This window comes from Lactuca serriola, chromosome 7, assembly GCF_051521515.1.
Source record: "Lactuca serriola cultivar US96UC23 chromosome 7, Lser_US96UC23_V15, whole genome shotgun sequence".
Taxonomy (NCBI): Eukaryota; Viridiplantae; Streptophyta; class Magnoliopsida; order Asterales; family Asteraceae; genus Lactuca; species Lactuca serriola.
The window spans coordinates 96437996-96464191 of NC_136414.1; the positions used below are offsets into that span (position 1 = coordinate 96437996).

The following is a 26196-nucleotide window of genomic DNA, read 5'->3' on the forward strand; positions in this document are numbered from 1 at the left end:
ACTGAAAGTTGACTCTGACCTTGACTTAGGACTGGACCAGGGGTAAAATGGTCATTTTACCCAAAGGACAGTTAGCAGTGTTTGATTGAGTATGTTGTGGGAATTGTAGCTGGAGGATTTCCGGAGCGGCAGCAGCAGCGGCAGTCAGTCAGTTTCCGAACAGTTCAGCAGCTACTTTGAGGTGAGTTACCTTCCAGTAGCGGTGGGTCTACGGCCACAATGCCGGCCCACCAGTAGGAGTCGTATGATAGATGATTGTCTTTGTGATATCATCATGGTTACTACTACCTGTTATGTTGTATGCTAGCATGATACGTTATATATGATAGTAGTAGAGTTCGGTTGTTAGGACCGAAGGGTGGTCAGACGCCCCAGAAATGTCTGACAGTATGTGATGATATGTTTGTATGCTGGCCTGTTATGTTATGCGTTAGAGGTAGTAGGAGGGGGACCAGTCCCCGAGGATCGGTTGTTAGGACCGATGGGTAGTCAGCACCCCAGAATGGCTTGACACGGGTTGGGCGGCACCCCAGAATGGCCGTATCGGGTAGTCAGGCACCCCAGAATAGCCTGGCAGTATGTATGTTATTTGTTTGTATGGTATGTGGTACGATTGGGGAACTCACTAAGCTTAGTGCTTACGTTTTTCAGTTGCTGTTTCAGGTACCTCTTCTTCGAAGGGGAAGGAGCTGGCGCGGTAGCGGCACATCACACGCACACACTGGTTTCCGCATTTACGAGATTTTCTGGGATTCGTACTCTGATGTATTGATAATTGTATGATTGACTTTTAGACTCAGTTTATGTTTGTTATGGCTTAATCAAACAGTGTTTTTAACTAGTAATATTTTATAAAGTAATGTTTTAAAAACGAAATTTTTGGACGTAAATTTTGGGTCGTTACATTGTATTTTTGTTTGGTTATGGTAATCATGAAAATGAAATTCTCCTTGTATATAGATATATGCCCAATGGAACACTCGAATATTAGCTCCATAAACTTTGGACCCGTCTTTGTTGGCTTCAACGACTCAAGATCTGCATAGGTCCCGCTTGTGGGTTAGAATATCTCCATATGGTACATGTATCGATGTCGGGGTTACACATCGCAATATCAAGAGCTCCATTATTTTGTTACATGAAAATTGAGCATCTGGACACTTCGACGCATCGTGTTCTGCTCACAAAGATGTAGTGTTCTTCGTCAACACTTTAAGTTATGGCAATATATTTCTTAATCGTGTCATGTGTTTCTTCGCTAAAGCGTCGCATACCTAAAGTACACTACCCTCCATATTTAGAGTATTTTATAACAACTTACTAACACCATTCTTGTAAACAATGCATTGTGTAGTATCTCACTTGTCCCATTAACAAGTTACAACTCTCGTAATAATACGTGTTATGAAAAATATGTATCATATTTTTGAAACCACAGGGACCAAAAGCGTATGAGTCTTAATCGTTTTCCTTACTAATTTTGTTTGAGAAACCATAGGATCAACAGTGTAATTTTGTCTTAATTTAAAGATACGAATTCAAGAAAAAAAAAAAAAAAAAAAAAAAAAAAAAAAAAAAAAAAAGAGAGAGAACGATTCAAGAAAAAAAAAAAAACTGATGAGAATGTACCCATCCAAATCAATCCACAAAAAGACGAGTTCCATTACAAAAAAACGGGTTGACTTTAAAAAAAAAAAAATATATATATATATATATATATATATATATATATATATATATATATATATATATATATATATATATATATATATATATATATATATATATATATATATATATATATATATATATATATATTTGACTGATTTATGATATCTGGTCGGCCTTTACCTGCGCTCCATCTCTCATTCCACTATTCCAGCAACAAGTTTGCAATTGACTTTAAAATATAGTCTTAAAACAAATGTGGCGTCATGCTGGGCTCCATTTCTCCTTCCGGCAAGGAGGTTTACAGTTGACTATGGTCTATGAATCTTCAATATCATCTATGGTGGAACAACTATTTCAAATTCTAGACCTACTTCAAATTCTCCTTCTTCATCAACAATTATGTTGGCCTCTATTGCCCATGGCAAAGAATCCCAACCCTCCACGTCATCCTCCATTGAATTCTCACAACCATGTCGTCACTTCAAATTTCCTGAGCTTCTCTTAGCAACAAATAACTTTGATAAAACATTAGTAATTGGCCATGGAGGGTTTGGAAAAGTTTACAAAGGTAATATTATCAACGGATCATGTGTTATTGTTTCTGCCATTAAACGTTTGGATTCCATGTCCAGTCAAGGTGCAACAGAGTTCTGGGCAGAAGTTGAGATGCTTTCAAAGTTGCGTCACTGTCACCTTGTATCCTTGTTTGGTTATTGTAATCATGAAAATGAAATGATTCTTGTATATGAATATATGCCAAATGGAACACTAGAAGACCACCTCCATAAACTCGGTACCCCTCTTTCTTGGCTTCAACGACTCAAGATCTGCATAAGTGCAGCTCGTGGGTTAGACTATCTCCACACGGGTACAGGGATTGATTTCGGGGTTATACATCGTGATGTCAAGAGCTCCAATATTTTGTTACATGAAAGTTGGGCTGCTAAAATTTCAGATTTTGGGTTGTCCAAAATAGGTCCAACGAATCAGACATCAACTCATGTCAACACACTTGTTAGAGGAACTTTTGGGTATCTTGATCCACATTATTACGCAACTGGAAGGCTGACAAGGAAGTCTGATGTGTATGCGTTTGGGGTTGTGTTGTTCGAAGTGCTGTGCAGGAAGCGTGCTTTGGATAAAAGTATCGAAGAGGGCTTGGCAACATGGGTTCAAGATTCTATCAAAGGGGGGAAGTTAAAGGATATAATTGATTCAGATATAAGAGGTGAAATATCCACAAAATGTTTGAAGGGGTTTGTTGGAATTGCAAAGAGATGCTTGCTTAGCCATCCAAAGGATAGGCCTACCATGGCTGAGGTTGTTTTCAGTCTTGAATCTGCATTGACTTCACAAGTCAAAATCAATAGTTCCTTTCAAGCTGGTGGCAAAACAATATTTGGAAGAATGTTTGATAGGTTTCCATTTGCCTCCAGTGTAGAGAACTCTGGTATTTTCAGCTCCTGTTGAATTGTGTTTACAGATTCCTTAGAATATAGAATTGCAATTTCGTAACTTTAAAACACAAAAAGAGTATTTATGCATGCAGAAAGAAGTACTGAGTTAACATATTCAGGGTATCATTCTATCATTTACTTCAGTTATATTGGTGATTAGCATAATCCAAATTTCTTTCATTTGTTTTATCATTAACTATTTCTAGTTTCATTGTTTTGCTCTGAAGCTTGATTCTTGATAAGTTTTTTCTGCAGCCTAGGTGATGGGGCATGCCTAAATGCCTAAATTGGACCCTCTCACAGGGCCACTCCATAGTAGTCTTTATATACTTAATTATCTTCTTTACATTCTTAAAACAAGTACAAATTTGTTTGATGATTAATAATGCTCGTTTCTACTTGTTACAATGCCTATGAGACATTCATTTGGTCATCTACTATGAGGTTATATAATAACTAGACTTATATAATCTGTGGTAGAGAACTCAAAATTATTACTATATAATCTTGTTTTGTTCATCTTTTTTCAGCCCATGATGATTCTAAGTTATCAAGTAATGACAATGGCAATGTTATGGGTGAGGAAAGTTCCCGAAAGGTATCCAGAGGTCGGGTTGACAACAACACTTTCATCTCTACAAATCCTGATGTTGGTATTATTAGGAAGCACGAAGAAGAAGGTTTTCAGCGACATGCTGCAAGTCTGGTAAGTATCCAAAAGTACACATAAATAGAAACCATAAATAGATCATATTTGTAATAGTTGCCATGATTAACATATTTTCTCCAACTTGAGGAGAAATGCTAGATGATATTTATGAAATAGGGTTACATGAAATATTCATGTACCTTTATCTAGTTTCCTATTTGCATTGTATCTTTGTATATAAAATGAGGGCTTAATCACAAAATAAAATAAAAGAAATTTTTTCCAGATAACTTCTAGTTTTCATCTATTATAATGACCCTAGGAGTCTGTTGCAGGAACCGACAGAAGTAGACTTTTTCAGTGAATTTGGTGAAAGGAGTAGGTACGAATTATTGGAAGTTATTGGTAAAGGAAACTCTGGTATTGTATGTTCTGCATATGATACTCATGTTGGCGAGAAAGTAGCTATCAAAAAGATAAATGATATATTCGAACATGTTTCAGTTGCTGCTAGTATCATTCGTGAGATTAAGCTTCTTAGGCTCCTTCGTCATCCAGACATTGTTGAACTCAAACACATCTTATTACCACCATCAAGAAGCGAATTCCGAGATATATATTTGGTTTTTGAGCTTATGGGATCTGATCTGCATGAGGTTATTAAGGGAAACGATGACTTAACACCAGAACACCATCAATTCTTTCTTTATCAGCTTCTTCGAGGACTGAAATACGTACACTCAGGTCATACAGTGTTATCATCTTCTCAAGATATGAATATTTGTTTAATTGTTTGAAGTAATCACGCCTTGTTATATTTCTGTGTATTCTGATTGTGAATTACTTCTTTTAATTTCAGCAAATGTCTTTCATAGAGATCTAAAACCCAAAAATATCTTGGCCAATGCTGATTGCAAACTTAAGATCTGTGACTTTGGTCTTTCAAGGGTTGCATTCAATGATCCACCAACTGCAATATTTTGGACTGTATGTGTAATAAAATGCCATGGTTTTTTAAGTTAATCAGGTTGTTATTGGGCTAATATACAACTTTGGCATTGGGGTGTGACAATATGTCCCTTAGCTGCTCATTATAGTAAACTCAGTTTTTCAAAAGTTACTTTTGTGAACTGCTTTTGTTTGATGTCCTCACAGGATTATGTTGCAGCACGATGGTATAGGGCTCCTGAACTGTGTGGATCATTCTTTAGCAAGGTGCCACAACTATTACTATAGTAATATGTTTTAATTCATCACATTTAGACTGACATTAAGCTCTGAACAAATATATCGATGGCAATAAAGGTTTATAAATTAGTGCTAGTTGCAAAAACTAGCAATGTGCGTTCATTTATGTGTGCATTATTGGATTCTACTTCTATTTCATGATATTACAGCACTGTGTTTATATTTTTCTTTGTTAAGGCATTGTACTGGTGAAAAATCTATCCAATTATTGGACTGTACTTCCAATTTTTTATTATTAATACATTATTCTATGAATATCTACCAAATTATAGTAGTGAAAAGTGTTTCGTATATGGAGGACATTACCAAAATTGACTTGATGCTCTTTCTCTGCAGTACACGCCCGCTATAGACATATGGAGCATTGGTTGCATTTTTGCAGAAATTTTAACAGGAAAGCCCCTTTTCCCTGGGAAAAATGTTGTGCATCAGTTGGACTTGATCACTGATCTTTTAGGAACGCCATCACCTGAAACTATATCCATGGTTGGTTTACATCACCATTCATTAGAAAGTAAATCACTCTTTCTTGCTTATTAATGTTGATATGATACATAACAGATAAGAAATGAAAAGGCAAGGAGATACTTGAGCAGCATGAGGAAGAAAAACAGGGTTCCTTTTTCACAGAAGTTCCAAAATAAAGATCCTCTTGCTCTTCATTTATTAGAAAGAATGCTTGCATTTGAGTATAGGGATAGGCCTACTACTGAGGAGGTAAAATCTTGGATATATATTTAGATATGAAATATCTCTCTTAACAAAAAAAAAAAATGTTAAATGAAATAAACAGTAACTGTTATGAATCTTGTTTCCATTTTTAATTTTGGTAATTTGGATCTATTATTATTTGAGTCGATTTTAGAGTCTTTGTTTCCTGATTTGAATATTTTGTTTATCCCTATTTAAAGGGTAGTCATTCATGAAATAAGATATGTTGGAATTTGAAAATAATCAATAGAGTAAATTAGTTTAATAGCTTAGTTTAGTCTCCTGCAAACAAGAGGCTAGGTTACAAGGGAGTTCACGGCTTTTTCAAGCACTAGCACTGGTCCTATAACGAGTTCTAGATCCCTGGTCATAACAAATTTGGTATCAGAGTCGCTCGTGATGTCGACACAACACGAAGAGCTGATGAAGAAATTGGAAGCGTTCATGATCCAACAAACACAAAGTAACAATGTACAAGTACCAATGATTTAAAGGCGGCTATGACAGCCTTGCAGACCAAGCAAGCAACGATGGAAGAGAGATTGCAAACCCTAACCCAAAACAAATCCAACAGACAAGAAGAAGAAGATGAGAGTGTGGAAAAGATGTTCGAGTCTGATATGTTTGATGACCTATCGGAACAGGTGCGTGGAAGAGGACGTGGCGCCACCTTTGGTGCCAATCCAAACAGTAAGTTTTCGTACCAAGGAGGCTTGGCTGGAAGAGGTAAGGGTTTGATCCAGGAAGGAGCAGGAAGAGGATCAAGCAAGGCTTTTGAATCATCGCGGACAGGTGAGCCCCAAACTTTCAAACACCATTGGGAATCCCTCAAACTAAAAGGGTCAAACAGAAGGGATCAGGGGGCACCAAAATACTGGGAAGAGACGGAAGATACGGGATACCGTGGGGAAAGAGTACCGAGATTCGCCAAGATGGAGTTTCCCATATGTGATGGGAAGGGTAACCCAGTCGAGTGGCTTCAAAGATGTAAATACTTCTTTGAAGAACAATAGACCCCCACTAAAGCTTGGGTTAGGCAGGCCACCTTTTCACTACAAGGTCAGTTAGTGGGTGGCATCATAACCTGCGAAGAATGAAGACCCGCTTGAATTGGTTCGAGTTCTCAGAAGAGTACAAAATCATATTTGGACCCCTGCTGAGCATGAACCCGTTAGGCGAGTTAACTCGATAGGTACGGTGGAGGACTATTGTGAAGGCTTTGAGTTGCTGCTGGGACGAATGATGGGTGTGACTCTGGAGCAAAGTGTTTGGCATTTTTGTGCAAGTTTGACTAATGATACCCGTTACGAAGTAGAGTTTGCTAGACCCACCACACTATACTATGCTATGAACCTAGCCAGATAGATTGAGTTCAAGCTCGCGAAGGAGGGACGACCAAGGAGTTTTGGAGCACCTCTATTAGCTGGGAATCAACCCTCAACAGGAAGCAAAAACCGAGAGTCAGCCGGTGGGGGAGCCGGAACGGTGAACTCTGATGTGCGGAACCCGGCTTTGAAATGACTTACGGCAATAGAGATGGCGGAAAGGCGAGCAAAATGATTATGCTTTAACTGTGATGAGATGTTCTCGATCAGTCATAAGTGTGCGAAACTGTTTGGTATCATGTTGGAGGATGAAGAAGACAGTACTTAGGATATCAACGCATACCCAGGTTTTGAGCTTGCGGAAAAGCTCAATGCAAAGGAAGGGAGTAATATTATGAATCATATTTGATGAGTCTGCATGTTAATAGATAATAAGTATTTTATATTCTAGAAAGTTATCTTGCTTCCACTTTTAATTTTGGTAATTAGGATCTTTTATTATTTGATTCGATTTTAAAGTCTTTGTTTCCTGATTTGAGTCTTTTTTTTATCCCTATTTAAAGGGTAGTCATTCATGAAATAAGATATGCTGGAAATTGAAAATAATCAATAGAGTAAATTAGTTTAATAGCTTAGTTTAGTCTCCTGAGGCTAGGTTACAAGGGAGTTCACGGCTTGTTCAAGCACTAGCACTAGTCCTCTCACGAGGTCTAGATCCCGGGTCATAACAACAACGTACTTTATTCTTTTTGTTTATTCTAGCTTCCGTTTTCCTTTTTTTCCTTAAGGCTGCAATTTGAAAATTCTACCCAGTTATACCAATCCAAATACAAAAACAGTTTTCACATTCATAAATGGATTGAACATTTAAAGTGTAATGTCTTAGTACGTAAATAAATGAAAGTGCTATAACTGTGTAGATATATCAAAATACAATGTTTAAGAAAACAATTGAGAGTACAATGTTGTAATAGAAACAAATGAATGTAGGATTCTATAGTACACGTATAACTGAAAGTACGTTGCTATTTCATGTATTTAGCCTTATCAAAAAGCATGTTTTGCGCTTTGTATTAGGCTCTTTTAGATCCATACTTTAAGACTATAGCTAAGACTGAGAAGGAGCCTTCTGCTCAGCCAATTTCAAAGTTGGAATTTGAGTTTGAAAGAAGAAAATATACGGAAGAAGATGTACGTGAACTGATTTATAGAGAGATTCTTGAATATCATCCCAATATGTTGAAAGAGTACTTGGATGGAGCTCAACAAACTGGCTTCAAGTATCCAAGGTACAATTTTTTTGGAACTTTGGCAATATATTTTGGGTAAAATGCAAAAAACATATACATACTTGTTTGTTATAGCATCCTTCTTTCCTTTCTTCTGATACAATATTGTATTTTGAAAAAGCTATTCAATTATAGTAGTCTCATCCAAATACAAATAAATATTCATCGATATAATGGCTAATTTTTTACAAATTATAATGTACTAATAAAAAAACATGAGTACGATGCTATAACTGTGTACACTTTTTAAACTACAATGCCTTAATACATAGAAAAAAAAATAGATGTACAAGATGAAATTAAAATGATATAATAAACCAATCAATGGAAGTATGTTGATCTTTATTTCATTAGCATCTATACCCTTAATGTTGCATGACATCTAATTTTGATCCATCACATCCCAATATTTATGACTAGCATTTAAATCCAACTACATTTGTGTTATATCTATATTTAACTTGAAACTTCACTTTCATGATAACATATTTCAAGACTATTGTGGAATTATACAATGAATTTGAGCACAAAAAGCACCATATAAGCATGCTAAACACTCCTTGAATAAATGCTCACCTGCTGTTGACACAATAAATGACTTATAATAATGTCAACAAATTTTAATATTTTAACATCACGTTGTTGAAGTATACTACAAATTTAATCACTAAACACAACGATAAACACATTATACACCAAAATATCACATGATGTTGACAACAAGTCATTCATGCTGTTGTAGCACATGTTTCACATAATAAACAGACTTAAAATAGTGTGGAACCAATTTTAATATCTTTTCTTGGCTTTTCTCGACCTAGTCAGCCCCACAGACTTGGGCCATGCATTTTGATCATGTGATCCAACTAGACTATCTGGACCCCACTTGGTACATGGAAAGATAATCTGTATACAAGGAATATATCATCTAACATATGATTGTCTTCACTTTTGCAGTGCTGTTGAGCAATTTAAGAAGCAGTTTGCTTACCTTGAGGAGCATTATGGTAACAGTACAGTTGCTGATCCTGTAGAGAGTCCACGAGCTTCATCATTGCCAAGGTGATCTATAACTGTATCCATACTTAATTCCTAACTCCTGGATTTTCATTTAGGACATATCATAGTCAGATCCAATGTGAATTGGGTTTCTTGTGAGAAGTAAACCACCAATCAGGCTGATGTATGCCTTATTTACATATGACATATAGACTCCTGGATTTTTTTTCTTGACCCTGAAACTAGTTTACTTAACTTTTGGGTGCAGGTCTCGCGTATTACATCAAGAAGAGACACTACAAAATACAGTTGAAGTTGCAAAAGATCTCCCACAATATTCAATCAATGAAGTGGAGAACCAATAGATGACAATAACTAGACTTCCTCTTCAAGTTCGTCAAACTGCCAAATGGTTTTTGATGATTCGGTGAAAATGATCATTATATTCGATTTTTTTTCCACATATACTTGAGCTAAAAAATATTCATTATATCAAATCAAGATAGCAAAAAGTTATAGCTGTAGCAATGTACATATTCCTTGTAAAAATGAGCTTTTAGAACTCTTATTTATACCAGGAATAATGCTGTAATTGAAATACAACAGAACATAAATTGAAAGGAAATGGAAAATAGACATAGATATTTACTTCCATAATTTACAAAGACGGAATGCCTCAAGGAGTGTATATATAACACACACAACTAACCTAACCGATAGCAACTAATTAAGTAACTCAACAGTTGCCAACAGCTGGCAACAGCCTGGAAATGACAAATCACCATTATTCACCAAGAAGGTAGAGATTACAAAGTAGAGGCTTAGCTATATGGGTGCAACATGAGCCTTAGCCCACCCCACACAAATTTGAAGTGAAATATATATTATATATATATATAGAATTTATAATTCTTTTGAATAAAAAATGCTAAAGCTGTGAATTGTGACATGGTCCCACCATTCTAAACTTAAATTCATAATGAAAGAAATAATTTACCTGATGAGTCACGTTGATTAAAGAATTGAGGCAACAATTATTTGAATAGATCAAATTGTATTTCAATTTTCACAGTGAATTCCTCATGTTCGTATATTAATATTTTTTTATTATCTTAATTATTAATCAATTAGTTCCAACTTAAACAAACAATTTACTTTAAAATCATACATTGTTACATTTTGTTACCATTTAAAGTATTTTGCTACTTGCTCATATTCCATAAATTATTTGGTCCATTCGAAAACAAAATCTTGGCTACTGTGACAAACCTTGAGTAGATAACCCCATGAGAACTACGGAAGGTGGAGTTGAAGATAATTCAAAAAATAACGAGTAATCCCTGATATGGATTTCCTAAGCTAAAGAGATGAAGGGTATGATGGATAAAACTAGCTGGTAGCTGTAACTTTTTTTTTTTTTTTGTGAAAGTGTTTGACAAAAGTAGTTGTAAGTTTTTAAATATCTAAAATTACATGAAAACTCAAATCTAAAAGCTAATTGAAGTAGCTACCTAGTTTTGGATCATATGTTTTTGTTTAAAAAAAGTTTTAAGCACATGCTCCTAAATGTAGGGGTGGAGATAGAATTTAGGAATAAGGGGCTGATATCGATCATTATAGGAATCAATCTTAAATGGTTTTCAACGAACCATAAACATTGGCTCATAACCAAAGAGCTTCTAATCCAACGGTATTAAGTGTTGTCATATCGTCGACATAAGATGAAACTAGAAGCAATTTAAGAGTAGATTAGATGCCTTTCCAAAATAAAAATAACCTTCTTATTGATTACAAAATTGAAATCATGCAAATGTAGCAATGTCGTCGGGAACAATTACTTAATGAAAAATTTTCACAAATGGTCCTTTTGCTTTTCGATTTCTCCCTAAAATAGTTCCTTGTGAAACTTTTTTTTGCATGATGATCCCTTTGGAGCAAACCTTGCACATTATTAGTCCTTATATTGGACGTCCGTCTATATGAGTAGTTTCCATGCCCCATGTGCCTTGCACATGAGGGCATTTTCTAGAGTTGGCAACGGGTCGACCTGGGTTGAATCTCGGATTCAACCCATTTATTAATTGGGTTGAAGATTTTAACCCAACCCAACCTTTAATGGCTGTCATCGGGTTGACCCGTCTATTTGATTCCCAAGCCAACCTATTAAATAAATGGGTTAAACCTGGGTTAACCCATTTAAATTAAAAAAGTAAATAAATTATCTAAAGATTACACCATTTAAATTAGTTCAAAACTTAAATAAACTTTCAAAGAATAATAAAAACACAATCCCAATTAACAAATACAAAAAAAATTGTTCAAATAACATTAAAGATATGTAATTTCGAAAAGATTGAAGAGTGACTAGTGTTGTCAATGCAAAGAAAAAAGATAGGAATTAGGATTGCATTTTTTAAAACATTAATAATAATACAACATTGTAATTTATAAAATAATACTTAGATTAATACATTGTAATATTTAAATAATTATTTAATTAAATATATATTAAAATTAAATGGGTTGGTAGGTTGAAAACGGGTTGACAACATTTACCCAACCTAACATATTTAATTAAATGGTTTATGTGGGTTGACCAATTTATCGTAAATGGGTTGAAAATCTCAACCCAACCTGCTAATTTTGGGTTGGGTTTGGGTTGGATTGGTGGGTTGGTTGGGTTGATTTTTTCCAACTCTAGCATTTTCATCATTTCATATGGGTTTTCTTGTATATGTAGGGTGGCAGAGGGGATAAGTTCCAGCCAACAATAATCATTAACCTTCCCTCTCCTTGCTCCAAGAAAACTCTTGGTTAACCCCTCCTCTTCATCGTATTGTGTCGATTCTCAGTTTATCGACTCCAAGGCAAGTAATTCTTAGTTTAGTGAATTTTTCTTTCTGTTCCTTTTGATCCTTCTCAATGTCACAATCTCATCTGCTCTGAGCCTGTCCTTGAAAACATTCCATATGTCTCATTAACGCCACTACATTTTCCTCAAAAAAAAAATTAACCACCAATTGATTTTAAATAAGGAAATTTGTTTAGTAAGCAAATGAAATGCTCTTTTGTATCCTCTTTCCATCATAAATTTTGCCATCAATTGTACATGTATTACAATGAAAATAAATTCACTCATTTTGATAATTTATTAAATTTCACAGTTTAATTGCAAATAAATCTAATATAGTAATTCTTACCAAAGATTGTGGTAATATCCCATATTCAACATTAATATTCGACATTCCTTTATGACTATCAATCAAATCAAAACAGCTGATATCTTTTTGAGATTTATACATAACAAATAGTAATACATTTTCTTCTTGATCGGAAAGAATAGTTGCATTTATATTAAACTGTAAACTGTCTATATATATATATATATATATATATATATATATATATATATATATATATAATATAATATAAAAGATTGTTGTAACTTACGAATCCTAGTTTATTGAAATCATGTGCATATGGATGGAATCTCATTGCTTCTGTTGCTTTTTGATCAAACATTTTACATCTATCATCCATTGGTATCTCCTTATTTGTCATCTCTTCAGTCTAATTACATATATTAAATATTTATTTTGTTAGAATTTTGTTAATCTATTAACATATATATACATAATATAATTGTTACTTACTATGATTCCTGTTGGAAAAAAAAAATCTTAATGGAGATGCCTTTTGTTTTCTGCTCTCCTCATCATTTAACAGAACCGACCAGTAATCAATGACTTTGTGGTGGATGTAGGCACATGGGATTAATATTTCAAAGAAAATTATTTCTACTGCATCCCCATTTTTTGTTCTGAATATGATTTCCATGTTAATTTTTTTATTAATAATTAAATATTTTAATAGAAATTTGTTTAATATATATTAAGTTGTGAATAATTTTTAAAAAATTAATTTTTGTTTCATAAATTAATTTTAATCAACTTTCTACTAAAAGTATTTACTTACTTGTGGTTCATTTGCGTTGAAAATATTGAGTTTGCAATTAGTATCTCTTCAACAAATATCACGTCTTTTGCTTCCACTGTTTGACCACTGTAATGAGACAAGTAACTTTATCTTGTAATGATCTCTCCTTTTTCTCTTCTCATCCTTTTTTCTTCATGTTCCTCTTCAATAGATTTTTTTTCCTTTCCCTTCATTTCCTTCTTCTTTTTTCGTTTTAACTTTTTCTTCTTTATCTTTTATTTTTCTCTGTTTTTCTGTTCTTCATCTTTGCTTGATCTTGTAGCAGGCTTTGGAGAGTTTACATCATCTTTGATATCTGGGGTTAGAACAAGTGAAAAAGATGGATGAGAAAATGGTTTTTGAACGGATGATGTGCAAGTTATTTCATCTTGTTTTTGTTTGGACTTCTAGTTAAAGCATTTTTGTTTAAGCTTTCTTGAACAACTTTTTCAACCAAAGCCTAAATTGTCGGTGACTCTAATGTTGGTGTGAAAGTTAATGATTTTGGGATAGATTGAGAATCAGTAACTGTTGGTGTTGTTTGAGTTGTATTGACTTTGTCTCCTTCAGTTTGTGGTTGTTGTTTGATGCGTAACCATTTCTTGATGTTATTTTGCATTCATTGCTTTTTCAATTTTTTTTCTTTTCCTTTCTTTTTATTTCCTCCTGTTGCTTCTTCTTGATTTTCTTGTTGTTTTTTGTTGTTTGATCCACAACCATTTTTTCAACTTCTTCTGCATTCGCTATGTTTTCATCTTCAGTGTGTTGTACTTGATTCTCTTTCGGTGTAAACAAAAATATTGCTTTTTGAAATCCATTATCCTTTGTTGGATTTTCATCTTCTGATTCTTCTATTTCCTTTTCAACTTGAACTTCATTTTCATTCACTTTTGATATTTCACCAATATGCTTCTTGAATAAACTCTCATATTTCACAAACCAACTTTTAATTGTTATGTCACCCGCGTGTTTTTTTTTTTTTTTTTTTTTTTTGCCTTCACTAATGTCTCTTCCATTCTCTTTTTGTAAGCTAATGCCATTTTGTAATCTTTTTCTATCAACAAGCAAAATCCTTGTGGTGTATGTTTTTTGTTAGTTTATAATAAACAAGATTTCAATAAAATAAACTAATAATATGTTATATTTTATTTTATGAAATTCACAACTTAACAACTAATTCACTGTTTAATTAAACGTGTGTTATGTTTTATATTCACATATTAAAAATCTATTCATAGTTTAGTAATATTAATATCATCAATGAATTCATTTTTAATTCTTAAATTAACAACTTAATCATTAGTTTGTGTATTCATATAGTAACAATAATTCCATAGTATAATGATTAATTTTTCTATTTTATTATTTTAAACTTTTTATATCATCAAGCAAAAACCCGTGGTGTATGTATTTTGTTATTTCATAATAAACAAGGTTACAATAAAACAAACTAATATTTTATTTTATGATTGTCACAACTTAACTGCTAATTCACAACTTAATTAATCATGTGTTATCATTTGTTTTGTTTTATATCTACATGTTAAATTCTATTCATAGTTTACTAATATTAATATCAAGAATGAGTTCATTTTCAATACTTAAATTCACAACTTAATCATTACTTTTTGTATTCATATAGTAAGAATATTTTCATAGTATCATGATTATTCTTTTTATATGAAATTTATATAATTTTTCTATTTCATTATTCAATATTTAGTTATAAGTTGCATTACCTCTACACTGATATCCTCATTGTCATCTGAATCTGAAAATTCCTCTTCATTCTTTTCATTCTATTCCTCATCCAAATCAACATATTCTTCTTCATCATCTTCAATCATCTCCATATTCTCCAAAATATGTACCATTCCAAACTTTCCATTTGCAATTTCATTGGTTTGTATTGCTTTCAGTCTCCCATAGTTTCAAAATTGAAGTGGTCTTATTCTTATGTTAATGAATTGTTGTTGAACACATTGAGTTCTATGAACGTACAAAAGTTGTAAGATACATGAAAACAACATAAGTTTGATTAACATTAGTATTAAATATTTTTTTATTTTATGAGAAATTAAATTATTTTAAATTATTCTTACAATTAGAAATAGTAATGGTCCGGCATAGCGGCTGTTTTTACAATTTGGCTTCCAAGTTTTTTTACTTTTAACCAATGTGTGATTGATATACTTACACCAATTGATATTTTATTTATTCTCAACTTTAATCAACTTTAGCAAAGATTTTGTTTCTATGGTTCCAGATGTTGTTTTCTCTATGATTGAGTTGACAAAAGTACAATGAAGTTTCGGACAAACATCTCACCTGCAATTTGCGATTCTTCTATAAGATCTACAAGTGCTTGAGCAGACTTTATTATTTTTGGATGTTGTTCTTTCCATTTAATCAATGTGTTGTTATCTTGTTCACAGTCGTCAACTGTTTTCAAGATCCATGCCTTAATTTTTAACCTAAGATTTTCTCGTATAGTTTCTTCAGTTATTGTTATCATTCAATCTCCTAAAACAATAGATTTTGTTGTATGTTCGTAGCTAAACACAGAAAAAAGCCTATTTTTGAAGGAATTACATCCAAGTTCATCTTTAAGATTGATCTTAAACCTAAGCTTTCTACACAGTCTCTTTGTTCACTGCTCAATATCTTTACAGCTTTCCATAAACTTTGTGTTGCAACCCTTGTTCTTAATGATGGAAACTTTTCATCATCTTCTTCATGCTCTGTTTTAGCTTTTTTGTTTTTCTCTTTTATTGTTTGCTTTTCTTTCCGTTTCTTTCCTTTTTTCTCTATAAAAAATATCATTATGTAATCATAAGTAACTATTATATGAGAAATTAAACAATACTCAATTTTTTATATATAGTTGTAAAATGTATCTTGAAGTTCTTGTTCCTTTTCCTTTTTCTTCGTTTTCTGCTTTTTCTTCTTGTCAACAACTTTATCTTCTTCAACATCTATCATTTTTAAAAGGAAATCACTTGTCAATAAACATCTTATTTATATTTATATATTTTTTAAAATCTATATTTTGTTTATATTTTTTATATGTTTTTGTTTTGGTTGATGTATGTTTCTTTTTTGAAACTGATATGTTTTTCTTTTATTCAATACACGAACAGTGTAAAATTCACAACTTAAGTAATAATTCACAGTTTAATTAATAAACTTGTATATTGTACCTTGATTTTGTTTATCTATGTTGTTAGATGTTTGTGATCTTGTTTGTTTTGTTGTCCCTTGAAACATATTTAGCTCTCGGTTTTGATTTTTTTCATCAAAATACCTTTTCCCTTATCTGAAAATATAATCAAAAGGAAAATGAAATTTTAAGATTTTTAAGAATAAGAAACAAAATTTGAATTTGTTTCATTAAAGTATGATACATTTATCATTTGATTGTTTTGGTTCTTGTATTTGAAGATGTCTTGTTGTTTGTTTCATTATTAACGCTTTTATCATAATTGTTTTTGTTCTTTTTCTTAGATTCACTTTATTTATCTTCTTTTCTTTTGTTTTTACCTGCACATTTTAGCATTAAATCATGTATTAGTTGATTTATATTATATATTTAAAACATAATATTAAATATGTGATATTTTATATAGACTAAAGGTAAATTCTAAGTTTGAATTTTCAATAAATTCACAGTTTAATTTTCCTTTTTTAAATACATTTGTTTGTTCTATTGTCATTTGTTCATATGTGATACATACATAAAGTTAAAATTTTAATTTTATATTTTATAATCTCCACATTTATCATTTATCATTTATCATTTATCATGTATCACAATTTAAAAGATTATATATATATATATATATATATATATATATATATATATATATATATATTTAATATTCAATAATCACAGTTTAAATCATTATCATCATTCACAGTTGAAAATCATTATTTAAATTTATAAATCTATCAAATCATTAATATATATTCACATTATAAAATTCAACATTCATAGTTTCAAATCATTATTATGATGTCAACTTAAAACTGTTTTTATATTTTAGTCTATAAAATCTTTTTATTCATAGTTTAAGACATGCATACTTTTTAGATTTATTTATGATATAACTAAATACAAAGATTTTGCAACGAAATCATCTAATATTAGTTCATTTTTAAAGTTTTTGAATTTATTACGTTTTATACTGTATTTATGGTTTTATCTTCTTTGATGAGTGTTGTTTTGTTTGTAGCTTGAGTTTCTTCTGTTGAAATCATCCTCTTCAATGTTTGTTCTTTCTCTGTCTTAGTTTTGATCAATATGAATCGAGTTTCTTCAGCTGAAATGTTCGTACTTTGTTGTTGTTGTTGTTGTTGTTGTTTTGTTTGAGTCATTTCTTAATCAGTAGAATTCTCACTCGATTTTTTTTTCCAAATTCTCTTGTTCTATGTCTTTTTGTCATCGTATTGACTAGATTTCTGTTGTTTTTGAATTTTGTCTGAATGATCGCGTTGCAGTGAATTGAATTAGGGGTTTTTGTTGTTATGAAAAAGTCGTGAATTCAATTAGGGTTTTGAAGTGTTCTGACAAATTAATGATTCGGGTAATATGTTTTATATAATTACGAAATTGCCACCGTGTTTTTTTGTTAATATGATACAGAGCAGACCTTGTATTTCGAGATAATTACAATTTATGCCATTCTGTGTTTTAACAAGCATTTTCCTTAATCTTAATCTTTTTGGTTCTCATTTGAACCACTCCCTATATATATATATATATATATATATATATATATATATATATATATATATATATATATATATAGGGAGTGGTTCAAATGAGAACCATAAAAGATTAAGAACTCTAAGAACCCCCATTAGTTAGCAAATATTTACATGATATTCTTATTGAACATGTGAAAATCCTTTTTTTTTCTCTTTTTGATACAAAAATGGCAAAATTGTAATTTTTGCAGTATAATATTTTCATTCTTATATGTTTTCATATTTGAACACATAACTTATATAAATTACAAGTTTATACAGTACATTGATAGTTTAATTCACAACTTAATACAAACCATTTTATAATAATTCACAAACTTAACGAAATAAAAAAATTCAAACTCTACTACTACCACCACACGCTGCCACCAACCATATGTACCAGCATCGCAACCATTATTTTCTTGTAAATCAAATTTGTAAACAAAATAATGCATTAATAACATATCTACTACATTCACAGTCTAATAAAACCATTTATTTCACTCATTTTGAATTAAATGCAAAATTATTATTAAAACTAATGTATTCTTACATACTTATACATCACAAAAAATAAATATATTTAGAAAAAAATTAACAAAAAAATTTATATATAAACCATTCATATTTTAAAATTGTGAATTTAATATATATTAAGTCGTGAATAAAATTTACATTATTTCAAAAGCAAACAAAAAAATTATAAAATAATCACAGCTTAATGTCAATTCATTCACAGCTTAATACAATCAACTCATAATTTAATACACAAAATTCACAGCTTAATATAGTCAATTCATAGTCTAAGAAGAAAATACACAGTTTAATGCAGTCAATTCATAGTTTAAAACATAAAAATCATAGTTTAATACACAAAATTCAAAGTTTAATATACAAAAAGTATGCATCCACAACCATATTTTCAACTTAACATTCTTTATATAGTCAATTCAAAGTTTATACACAAAATTCATAGCTTAATACAAGTAACTTCATAGTTTTATACACATAATTCACAACTTAATCTAGTCAATTTACAGTTCAAACAGGAAATTCACAGCTTAATACAGTCAATTCGTAGTTTAAAACGAAAATTCAAAGCTTAATGCAATCAATTCACAGTTTAAAACACAAAAATGACAGCTTAGTACACTAATTTCACATTTTAATACTCAAAAAGTAGTATTCACATCCATATTATCAACTTAAATCACTTATTACAATTAATACACAATTTAATTAGAAAATTCACAAACTAGTATAATAAATTTAAAGTTTAATTCAAAAAAAATTATACATTCACAACTTAATAGCAGTTAAAACTAAGATTACCAAAATTATACTACAAATGAGAGATTAAAACATCAAATTCACACATTAACAGAAAAAAAAAAGAACTATATCATAGAGATCCACAACAAATGCCAGTAGAAAATCATATTATCAACTTAAAGCTTTTAATTCATAGTTAAATATAGAAAAATCACTGTTTAATACAAAAAAAAAGTATATATTCAAAAGCATATTATCAACTTAAAAATTTAATACAATCAATTTACAGTTTAATAGAATTAATTTCTAGTTAAATATACAAAACTCACAGCTTAATATAGTCAATTACAGTTTAAACAACAAAATCACAGTTTAATGCATTTAATTCATAATTTTAAACACAAATATCACAGCTAAATACATAAACTTCATAGTTTAATATACAAAAATATGCATTCACAACTAAATTCACAGCTTAATAACTTACCAAATTTCATTGAGGCATTTCATCAAACACCTTGTCTACATCTTTTTTTCAGAACTTCCTTCTGTAAACACCATTAATGTAAACACCATACACACCAGAGCTAACCTGAAAATGGACAAACACATCAGATCAGGTGTCGAGTTGGTGGTGTTTTGACCAAAAATAAGAGAGACAGAGACGAAAATGAGTTATAGATGGGAAGGGGACGACACATAACAAATCTGGTACAAATCCAATAAAGAGCTTCATACTCCATCACATCGGTTATTCCGGCGAAACATATCAAAGAGTTTTTCTTGTGCTTCATCAAATCAGAAAACGTTAGAGATTTGGAGAAGAAGCATATTCATACTTCAAAATCGAGTTTAGTGTTTTCTAGGTGTTGCAGCAAAGCAAAGCAGCTGATTGAAGGCGATAGTCGGTACTGGTGAGATAGATGGCGGTGGAAGGAGGCGGCGCTCGGTGGTGATGACAGATCTAAAGTCAAGGGTTCTAGATCTGAAGGCGAATGCACCAGATCTGAAGGTGAATGCTTCAGATATGAAGGTCGCGGCTACAAATTTGAAGATCGTTGTATTCCGACGACGACGACGGTGCCGACGATGGTGGTGGTGGTCGGCAGCGGTAGGACGTAAGAGAGAGAAAGAGAGAGATGAGAGAGAGGTGAGAGAAAAGTTGTCTTGTGAGATAAGATTGAGCAAATATATCTAATGATTTAAGTTACAACGTAAAAATAATGATTCTTATGGTTCTTAATTTTTTATGGTTCTCATTTGAACCTGTATATATATATATATATACACACACACACACACACACACAAACCGCCAACAAAAACCTAAACAAAAGGTCATAAATAATATTTTTAATACTTCACTCAACGAATTACAACCCCATCCAATTATATGACCAAAAAAGCACAACTTGGTTTATGTAACATATTACTTATTTATTTTTATTTAGTTTTATATTTAAAATAAATAATTTGTTTGTTCCAAAATAAATTTTTTTTTTTTGGTATTTTTAATAGTTTTTAACAATATAAAAAATAATTATAATTTTATTTATTTAATAAAAATTGGTGTGGATTGGTTCACTAACATATGTAAAAAAAAGTTTAGTTGGGTTGTTTAGATAGAAAGATAAGAAATTAGTTTTTTAATATATAATTAGATTAATTTGGTTGCTAATGGAAATAGTCTAATAAAGGCATAATGCATAAACTAATAAAAAAACTGATGAGAATATACTCGTCCAAATCGATCCACAAAAAGACGAGTTCCGTTACGAAAAACGGATACTTTAAAAAAAATAAAATATTTGACTGATTTTTGATATCTGGTCGGCCTTTACCTCGGCTCCATCTCTCATTTCACTATTCCAGCAACAAGTTTACAGTTGACTTTAAAATATGGTCTTAAAACGAATATGGCGTTATGCTGGGCTCCATCTCTCATTCGGCCAAGGAAGTTTATAGTTGACTATGAACCTTCAATATCAACCATCATGGTGGAACAACTATTTCAAATTCTACAGCTACTTCAAATTCTCCTTCTTCATCAATAATTATGTTGGCCTCTATTGGCCATGGCAAAGAATCCCAACCCTCCAATTCCTCCATAGAATTCTCACAACCATGCCGTCATTTCAAATTTCCTGACCTTCTCCTAGGAACCAATAACTTTGACGAAACATTAGTGATAGGAAATGGAGGATTTGGAAAAGTTTACAAAGGTAATATTATTAATGGATCAAGTGTTGTTGTTGCTGCCATTAAACGATTGGATTCTATGTCCAGTCTTCCAACTAGATACATGAGGTGCAAGATCTGAAGTGATAAACTCTTCCAACTATCAAGCACACAACTCCATCTTCCAAAAATGCAAACCAAAGCTTGAAACTTCAAGAATCACCACTAATACAACAAGATTCACTCCAGGTGGGCTAGGGTTTCGTTTGAAAGGGTTGGAGGCTGAAAAGGATGCCCTAATCCATAAGATTAGGTGTTTAAATATGGAGAAAACCCTAAAAATCATGGGCTTGGGCCATCACAGCTACCATGTCGTGACATTTCCTTGCCATGTCGTGGCGACCAACTAAACATACGATCATGCATAAAATACGCCACATCGTTTCACCTAGTTTTCACAAATGTCATATCTCTGATCCCACCAAGCCCTCTGATCCATTCTGGGAACGAGTGTTATTTCTTTTATGTCTGCTAAGATCCAGATTTTCCCCAAAAGCGTATGATGTTGTCGAAGAGATTTGAGAAGGAGATGGAAAAGAGATGGATATGTGCAAGTGGTGGCGGTTTATGTTGATTATACTTTTCGCGTGTCTATTACAGGTGAAATTAAACGGAGTCGCCACCATCATCCGAAAAATTGGTATTTTCTTTGCTATCATGAGCAATAACTCAATATGGGGATATGAACGAAGAATGGTGGAGCGGTTTCATTTTATGGCTCATTCTGTTAAAGGGAAATGAAAAAGAAAGCCAAATACATAATGTTTTAGTTTTGAATTTTGAAAAAAAAATCTACGTAGGAGTGAAATCGGAATCAAATTGGATGGTTTTCCTATTTAACAGGTAAATTGATACTTTAAGAACCTATCTTAATTGTGCTACAATGTTTTAAAAAAAAGTTTTCTAAAGTTTCTAATATATTTTTTTTGTTTTATATATAATATAACAAAAAAAAAGTTGTCCAAAATCCAAATGAGAATAATTAATCCTAGATCCAACCCACTAAGACTATCCATATTCATGACTATACCCAACTTAACCTTTAATTAAAATAATAATTTCTCTTTGGTCATGACGAACATCAAGACCAACTAGAGAAACAACTTATAAGGGAGGAAGAAATCGTAGCGGGTTTGACCAGGCAGGAGGAGAGGGATGGGCGAGAGGAGAGCAAAAGAGAAAGAGAGGGTATTGAGGGTTCCTCAAACCGCTGGAGGAGAAGGAAAATGGGGAAGATGGGTTGGAAGGGATCTGGTTTGGCCAGGTTCAACTCTATCCACCTTGGGTCCAACGGGTTGGAGTGCTTCAATAAACCAATTAGATTATGACCCGCGTTAAACGCGGAGAACACATAAATAAAATGCAAATTTATATAGAAATTACAGAATAATTATAAAAAAAGTAGGGTTATTGCTATTATTGAAATGTGTAGAAATTACACTAAAATAGGTAAATATATATAGCGTTAAAGGACCTCTTTATAGACAACATTTTTTGTTTTATTAGTTCAATGACCTTGTTTGTCACATATAAGTACCTTCAAACATTTTTTACTTGTGACACAGAAAACAACTATATATAGTCAACCATGCGTGAAAATGGGTCTACACAAGTATAATCCAACATTTAACAATGTACTTTCAAAATACATTGTTATTTTATGGCTATATTGCGAAATATAACTGTTTATTTCAAAAAATAGCAACTTACTTATGTTCCTTCATAATGAACCACATAAAACCCCCCACAATATTAAATATAAAGAAACTATAACCAATAAATCTACAACGAAGTTAATCATCTCCCTCCACTTCATCTCTAATATCAGATTTTTTTTCCTTAATCTAAGTTATTGTCACTATCATCGACAATGTTAAGATTCATTGATGGCTTCTTTTTTTATTTTAGGGATAATATGACATAAATCATTTATTAGGTCCATCATTTATGTTTATATCTTTGTTTTTTTGTTGATTTTGATATGCTTTCTTCGGTTTACCACCATCTTTTTTTTTCAGGCTCCTTTTTTTTTTTTTATGAAATAACATTTTTTTTGTGAAATTCTTTCTATGGTTTTGAGTATGTGCAGGTATGTTGATTTTTTTGAAGTAAAGAAAGTAGGGTTTTTTGTTCGATGTTGGTTCCTAGGTTTGGTTATTATTTTTGTTGATTTCTCATAATCCATTGCGTTTTATTTTCCATCTTTATCTACAATTTTTATGTATAGAACACTTTATCCATATAGTCATTCACTATAGAGTTTAATGAAGGAAAAAAGAAACACCCCTTTAGTTTTATTTACTTTGCAAATTATCGAGCCTCCATGCAAAGCTTACAACATAATGAAAAAAACAAAAAAACCCTTATGAGGTAAATACCAATTACGATTCTACCCCTTTTCCTATTGTAACAATTATCTCACTTCAAAACATCTACTTTTGTGTTTAAGTATATTATTGATTGCATGAAAGATCCAAGCATTGTTGCATTTTGGTTAATCACAATGCCTCCAATTATGGGAAGATTTAAATATGGTGATGATGTCAAACATAAAATATGGTGGTAATATAAGGTTCTTCTATTTCTTATTTATTTATTTACTTATTTTTTAATTCAACTTTATTACAAAATTAAATAGCTTCTTTTGTTGATATTAGTGTTTCTTATTTAGAAAAATATGCGATATGATCAACTTCGTGATGTTATAGCAATGAGAAAACTTGGATGAGCAGGAAATGAGATAAATTTATAATTTATTAACTTCAATTAGAAATTAATTAATTACAATTTTGTTATTGAATTTGAAATACAACAGAGATTATATCAATGGATCCTAAACGTGCAAGAAATGATCTAGTGGTAGTAAAGAACATTCCTTACTATAAAGCAAAGAGCAAATTAGGGGCAGAAGTGATGAAGCTCAATCTACCACCATGACCTCAAAACGGGGGGGGGGGGGGGGAGGGGTCAGTATAAACAAAAGTTTTTTCATTTATTTTTGGAGATTTACATATTTGGTCCCTGTGTTTAGTTGATTTTTTTGGTTTTGGTCCCTAAAAGAATTAGGTTGTAGTTTTTGGACCTTATTTCACTGTTTCATAAAACTTTTATGATTGCCTAAGTTAACAGCCTAGCTATTAGTTTTTTTTTTTTAAATCACCATTTTTCCTTTGAACCAAAACTAAAAAACATATAGCATAACAACAAAATTTATATTTTTCTTTTTTTTTTCTTTTTTTTTACTTAAGTTTAGAGTAGATTACATTTTTGGTCCTTGAGTATACCTGATTTTTTTTCAGAAGGTTCTGAGGGGCGTTTTTGGTATTTCAGGGTCAAATGCTGACTCTAGTTGAGTACACACTTCTATTATACCATGCATTCTTACTTGCCCATGTATGGTACCGATTCTTTTTGAAAAAAGAATACGAGAGCCTATTTTCATCTTTCACAACATGCTTATATTTAACTTTAAAGCTCACATCAATTGTTGAGAAGGTATATTTCTTATTCTTATTTTGTTACTACTGGAGACATAAAAAAAACTTTCTAATAAGGGCGTTCATGTCTTTTATACAACCCGTCTGTTATATTATGTCATGTCATCTTTTGTATTGTCTATTGATTTTCTACAAAGGTATACACATATGTAACATCATAATTTCATTATATATAACATCCAATTTTAACATTGAGTTTACTGTTTTCGAAAATAGGATCATAGTTACCGATTAAGAAGATGGAACCAAGAACCGAACACAACATCAACAAAAATTTCAAAACAACATTATACATCCAAATTATAAGTATTCAGCAAAGAACCATACGAATGAGTAAAAACATATAATTTCGAAAACAATATCAAACTTACAGATTAAAATGATTCAAGGAAGAAATGCATACATTTATTCGACTAATCAGACTGATGGGAATGTTGAAGTTTTCTTGCATTTGTTTTCTACGTGGGAATTATGACATAATGTTTGTGTAAATCGATTATTAAAAAGGTTTGAAATATATATACAAGTCAATATGATGAAAATTAGCAGGTAATCAATTGAAATCTCATTTAAACTTAAAATAGAAGATATTATGCTTGAAAGTGTATTTGTTCATAAAAATATCCGAAACTTTTGAAATTTGAAATTAATAGTTTCTGAGATTTCAACATATAATGTATTTGGAAAGCAATTTTGAATGGAAATAGAGCATAAATTTAAGGTTTACATTAATAAGGAACCAATTTTGTAGTTGTAAGTTTGGAAAGAATTCAAGTATCATTTTCATTCAATTCCTACATTTAATTTCCTAATATAACGGGTTGACTTCTTGTTTGATCAAGGCGACGTAAGCAAATTGATCTAAGGGTGTAAAACCTATAAAGAAAACACAATCAACGATTCAAATTGTTTTAGATGATGTCATAAGGTTTCTCTTTTAATAATATTTAAAGATAATATTTAAATAACAACCTTGACCCTTTATTTTTTATATTATCTTAATAGAATTTTTTTAATTTTTTTATTTTTTTTGTCTTTAGTGAACTAGTTGCAAAAGAATTAATTTTCTTTTATGACTTTAGTGGGGTAGTCTAAGTCAAAAAAGCTTTGGATCTAG

General features: G+C 31.5%; 1 protein-coding gene across 1 annotated transcript; it reads left to right on the plus strand.

Moving 5' to 3' along the window:
- Positions 1-2070: 2070 nt before the first annotated feature.
- On the plus strand, positions 2071-9966 carry LOC145064239 (mitogen-activated protein kinase 16-like). Its single transcript, XM_079011723.1, has 10 exons — positions 2071-3121; positions 3659-3834; positions 4113-4521; positions 4637-4764; positions 4933-4992; positions 5362-5511; positions 5587-5742; positions 8139-8350; positions 9308-9412; positions 9618-9966. The coding sequence occupies exons 1-10, from the start codon at positions 2071-2073 to the stop codon at positions 9712-9714; spliced, it is 2544 nt and encodes an 847-aa protein (XP_078867849.1). The 3' UTR covers positions 9715-9966.
- The last annotated feature ends 16230 nt before the right edge of the window (positions 9967-26196 follow it).

Coding starts and splice junctions, on each gene's coding strand:
- LOC145064239 (XM_079011723.1), top strand. CDS start 2,071: ATGTTGGCCTCTATTGCCCATGGCAAAGAATCCCAACCCTCCACGTCA. Junction 4,765..4,932: donor CAACTGCAATATTTTGGACT/GTATGTGTAATA, acceptor ATGTCCTCACAG/GATTATGTTGCAGCACGATG. Junction 5,743..8,138: donor ATAGGCCTACTACTGAGGAG/GTAAAATCTTGG, acceptor GCTTTGTATTAG/GCTCTTTTAGATCCATACTT.